A 5,368-nucleotide genomic window follows, 5' to 3' on the forward strand; every position below is an offset into this window, starting at 1 on the left:
CCTCCACACCCCACCTCCCCCACCCCCACCATGGCTGGCTCTCTGTGGTTTCACTCCCTGGAGGGTGCTCAGTTAGACTCTGGGTGGTCTTGCTCCCTGGATGGTGGTGGTCTCTCTCCCTACTTAGCTGCCTGGCTGTTGGTTGATGCAATGGGAGTAGTTCCATCCTGAGTCTCCCAACATCCAGCCAGCAAGCTTAGATTTGGTCACGTCTCAGTTGCAGCATTTCAGAAATGTACAAGCACTTTTCACACCTCTACTTGATCGTATTTGCTAATGTACCATTGAATAAAGCAAGTTATACAGATGTTGGGGAAAAAAGGGTTGGAAAAATGCACTATAGTATTTAAGCCCCCTCTCTGGAAACTTCAGAACTCTGTTGTTGTGACAATACATACACAAATGAACAGGACTATATTCCAACAAACTGTATTTACAGACACTGAAATTGGAATTTTATTTAATTTTTGCATCTCATAAAATATTTTCTTGTTTTAACCCCAAGCAATAAAAGTGTATAAACTGTTCTTAGTTAAGAATGTACAATGTACATTAGTTCAGATGTACAGAAGTAGGTAGTTTGCCAACCTCTGCTCTGTTTCTTATATTTCTTTTTTTATTTTTTATAGCAGTTTTAAGTTCACAGCCAAAGTAGACAGAAGGTACAGAGGTTGTTAATGGGGAGTCAATGCATGTATCAGCATATAAGGTATTGCGAAATCTCTGTACACTCTATTTCTTGATATTAATCCCTTGTCTTTATATGTATTGCCAGAAATTTCTATTTTTTCAGTGTTTCTTGTTCTTTAATATGTTTCAAGTGTGTTCATAATTGTTCAATGGAGAACTTTTATAATGGCTTCTTTAAAATCCTTGCCCAGTAATTCAATAGCTATGTGAGCTTGATGTTGGTGCTCATTAATAGTCTTTTCTTTTTTTTAATTTATTTATTTTAATTGGACACTAATTACTTTACAATATTGTAATGGTTTTTGCCATACATTGACATGAATCAGCCATGGGTGTACATGTGTTCCCCATCCTGACCCCTCCTCCCACCTCCCTCCCCATCCCATCACCCTGGGTCTTCCCAGTGCACCAGCCCTGAGTACCCTGTCTCATGCATTGAACCTGGGCTGGCGATCTGTTTCACATATGATAATATACATGTTTCAATGCTATTCTCTCAAATCATCCCACCCTTGCCTTCTCCCACAGAGTCCAAAAGACAGTTCTTTACATCTGTGTCTCTTTTGCTGTCTTGCATATAGGGTTATCATTACCATCTTTCTAAATTCCATATATATCCATTAATATACTGTATTGGTGTTTTTCTTTCTGACTTACTTCACTCTGTATAATAGGCTCCAGTTTCATCCACCTCATTAGAACTGATTCAAATGCATTCTTTTTAATGGCTGAGTAATATTCCATTGGCTGTATGTACCACAGCTTTCTTATCCATTCATCTGCCAATGGACATCTAGGTTGCTTCCATGTCCTGGCTATTATAAACAGTGCTGCAATGAACATTGGGGTACACGTGTCTCTTTCAGTTCTGGTTTCCTTGGTGTGTATGCCCAGCAGTGGGATTGCTGGATCATATGGCAGTTCTATTTCCAGTTTTTTAAGGAATCTCCACACTGTTCTCCATAGTGGCTATACTAGTTTGCATTCTCACCAACAGTGTAAGAGGGTTCCCTTTTCTCCACACCCTCTCCAGCATTTATTGTTTGTAGTCTTTGGATAGTAGCCATTCTGACCGGCTAATAGTCTTTTCTTATTGGAATTGAGAGTTTACTAGTTCTTAGTGTGACAAGGGCTTCCCTGGCGGCACAGATGGTAAAATGTCTGCCTGCAATGCGGGAGACCTGGGTTCAATCCCTGGGTTGGGAGATCCCCTGGAGAAGGAAATGGCAACCCACTCCAGTATTCTTGCCTGGAAAATCCAATGGAGAGAGGAGCCCTGTAGGCTACAGTCCATGGGTTGCAGAGAGTCAGACACAACTGAGTGACTTCAATAGTGTGACAAATAATTTTGGACTGTGTCCTATGCATTTTGAGTATTACTCATGAGATGCTGGTTTCCACTTAAATCTTCTATTTTAGCAGGTTGAAAATCTGTTTAGGTCCAGAATGCACATCCTGGCTCACTCTGGTGAACTGTGGTTCCAACAGCAGTATATCAAGTTTCTGCAGGGCTATTCTTGTTTGTCCACTTGCATGCTTCCAAGATGATGGGATCCCACCTCATAGTCTTCTCAGTGCTGGCTTGAGATGGGGAAGGGTGTTACCTCCTACTGCAGGTGAGGAGAGAAGACAGGCTCTACAATGTGTCTGACTTGCATGTCCTATCCTTCCTGCAAGGGGTTGTGAAGTCAGAGATCATTAGTTCTCAATCAGAGGTGATATTCCAAGAGCACCTTTGGTAATATCTGTATATATTTTTGATTATAGGAATTGGGGGAATGTGCTATTGCCATCTGGTGGGTTATACAGGGATACTGCTGTACATCCTATAGTGCATAGTATATCCTTCCAGAGAAAAGGCTTTCCAGCCCCAAACGCTGGGTATGAGATGTCTTGGCTCACAGGTTTCATGAGGACCACCTTACTAAAGGGAAAAGAGGTTGGAACATAGCCTCTTACCAATGAATTCAGTGTCTGCAATGCCTGTTTGGGAATTGCAGCTCTCCTCATGTTTGCCACAAGAACAGAGTGGTAAAAAGGTTTTTGTCATGGTAAGCAAAACTTTTCTGGACCTTTGGCTTTTCTTAAGGCATGTGTATGTGTGTGATTTCCAGATTGGTATTTCCAGATTCCAGTCCCCAACCTCAAGTTGGATGCATGGGAGGAAACAAAACCCCAGGAAACTCCCCACTGGGTTGTTATTTGAGTCCTTAGGTCCCTAGCTAATTTGCCTCCTTTTGTCCACCTTTCAGAATCTAATGGTAAGTGGCTTGTGGCATTGTGGTCACTTGGAGGAATAAAGTGAAATGTATTCATTTTTTCTAAATTTTAAAGAACTTGAAATCCTTAATGACTTTTGTTTTCTTCTCCCAGCTGCGTTTGTTTCCTATAAATTGCTGTTTTCAACTTGATTGATTTGATGCTTATTTTCTGTGTTTAGAGACTTTCCTTGGATGTCTGGTCTTCTATTTGAAATTATGAGTGTTGGAATAAAAAATGATTGGAAACTCTGGGATGTGGACCTAGCTTGTTTGCTTTGAACTTCCTAGGGAGAGAACTGGATGAGTCATGGGAGAGATGCTGATGTCAGTATCTTTAGGACATCTTTCTTGGGCTTGTTAGCTTCTCCAGAGGACCCCAAACTCCTTCTTAAATGGTGGGAGTCTTACTTCAGTGTTCTGGCAGCTCAGGTCAAAGGTGGCATACTCTTCATTAAGTAAGCCATATCCTAATCCTCCAATTTTGGCATCTAAGGGCCCTGAACTGCCCTGTGACTCCTCAATGTGAATTACTTGTTTTACTCCCAGCAGAAAACAAAACCAGATTTTTGCAATAGTCAGTAAGGTATACTAGCCTAGAGATATGGAATAGGGAGATTTAGGGATACAACTGTCTAAAACAGCTTTCCCTCCAATATTCTTTCCTTCCTAGTCAGGTCTAGACACACTGTTTCTTTTTGAGAATTCTGTGTTATAGATCATTATGTTTTTGCCTTTCTTCATAGGCCACTCAATACTTTAAGGTAAATTACTATGTATAGATCCGCCATCCACTTGTCAAAACCTTTTTGATTAAGATATAATATACAAATAGTAAATTGTATCCAATCATGCAAGTCTTGACAAATAAATACAATCCTGTTACCACCACCACCAAGTTGTAAATTCCTTTGTACCCCTCATCCCTACCACCAGTTTCCCTGTGTACCTTTATTGTCAAGCCTTCCTTTTCCCCCAGCCCCTCTAAACCACTAAGCTACTTTTCCATCCCCATAGTTTGGCCTTCTCTAGAATATCATATATGTAGGCTTTCAAGTCTGACTTCCTCTACTTAACATAATGCATTTGAGATTTATCTATATGATGGCTAGTAAAATCACTGAATCTAGAATTTTCTTTTCTGAAGGGTTTTTAACTGTGAATTCAATTTCTGTAATACATGTAGGACTATTCAGGTGGTTTGTTTCTTCTTGAATGAGTTTTGGTACTTTTTATCTTTTAAGGAAGCTGTCCGTTTCACTTGAATTATTGAATTTATGGCTGTAAAGTTAGTAAACATTTCCTTATTATTCCTTCAATGCCCATAGTAATCACTCATCTTTGTTCCTGATATTGGTATCTTCTAACACATTTTTATTTTTTATTTTATTTTATTTTATTTTATTTGGCTCTGCTGCACAGCCTGTGAGATCTTAGCTTCCTGACCAGGGACTGAACCCAGGCTTCGTCAGTGAAAGTGCCTAGTCCTAACCACTGGAGCAACCGGAAATTCCTTAATGTTATTATATGCAGGCTATTGGGTTTTTGTATTCTACTTTACTGAATATTCTTTCAGTTTGTGATAGTTTCACATTGGCACTTTTTTTGTTATTGAGTTGTAAGAGTGCTTTATAAATTTCTGATACAAGTCTCATCAGATATATGAGAGATATATCTATCAGATATATATATCAGATATATATCTGATATATATGAGAGATATATCAGATATATATATGGTTTGCAAATATCTTCTCACAGTAGGTGGGCTGTGTTTTCCCTGTCTTGAACGTGCTTTATGACACACTAAGATTTTAGTTTTAAAGAAGTCCAACGTCTCTATTTTCTTTTCCCATTTGTGCTTTTTGTGTCATATCTAATAAACCATTGCTTAAACTAATGTCATAAAGATTTATTCCTATGTTTTCTTCAGTCAGTTCAGCTCAGTTGCTCAGTCGTGTCCAACTCTTTGCAGCCTCATGAACCACAGCATGCCAGGCCTCCCTGTCCATCACCAACTCCTGGAGTTGACTCAAACTCACGTCTACTGAGTCGGTGATGCCATCCAACCATCTCATCCTCTGTCGTCCCCTTCTCCTCCTGCCTTCAATCTTTCCCAACATCAGAGTCTTTTCAAATGAGTCAGCTCTTTGCATCAGGTGGCCAAAATATTGGAGTTTCAGCATCAACATCAGTCCTTCCAATGAACACCCAGGACTGATTTCCTTTATGATGGACTGATTGGATCTCCTTGCAGTCCAAGGGACTCTCAAGAGTCTTCTCCAACACCACAGTTCAAAAACATCAATTCTTTGGTGCTCAGCATTCTTTATAGTCCAACTCTCACATCCATACATGACCACTGGAAAAACCATAGCCTTGACTAGATGGACCTCTGTTGGCAAAGTAGTGTCTCTGCT

At 40.0% G+C, this 5,368-nt stretch overlaps 1 protein-coding gene across 1 annotated transcript in view; it reads right to left on the bottom strand.

The window, feature by feature from the left end:
- PRSS38 (protease, serine, 38) overlaps window positions 1-2,740 on the bottom strand; it is a 35,707-nt gene extending 32,967 nt beyond the window's left edge. Inside the window, exon 1 of the mRNA XM_010847294.1 lies at window positions 2,650-2,740. Within this exon, the coding sequence (XP_010845596.1) occupies window positions 2,650-2,740 (91 nt within the window). The remainder of the gene's footprint in view (window positions 1-2,649) is intronic.
- Window positions 2,741-5,368: the final 2,628 nt, after the last annotated feature.

This window comes from Bison bison, unplaced genomic scaffold (assembly GCF_000754665.1).
Source record: "Bison bison bison isolate TAMUID 2011002044 unplaced genomic scaffold, Bison_UMD1.0 scf7180017864248, whole genome shotgun sequence".
NCBI classification, from domain to species: domain Eukaryota; kingdom Metazoa; phylum Chordata; class Mammalia; order Artiodactyla; family Bovidae; genus Bison; species Bison bison.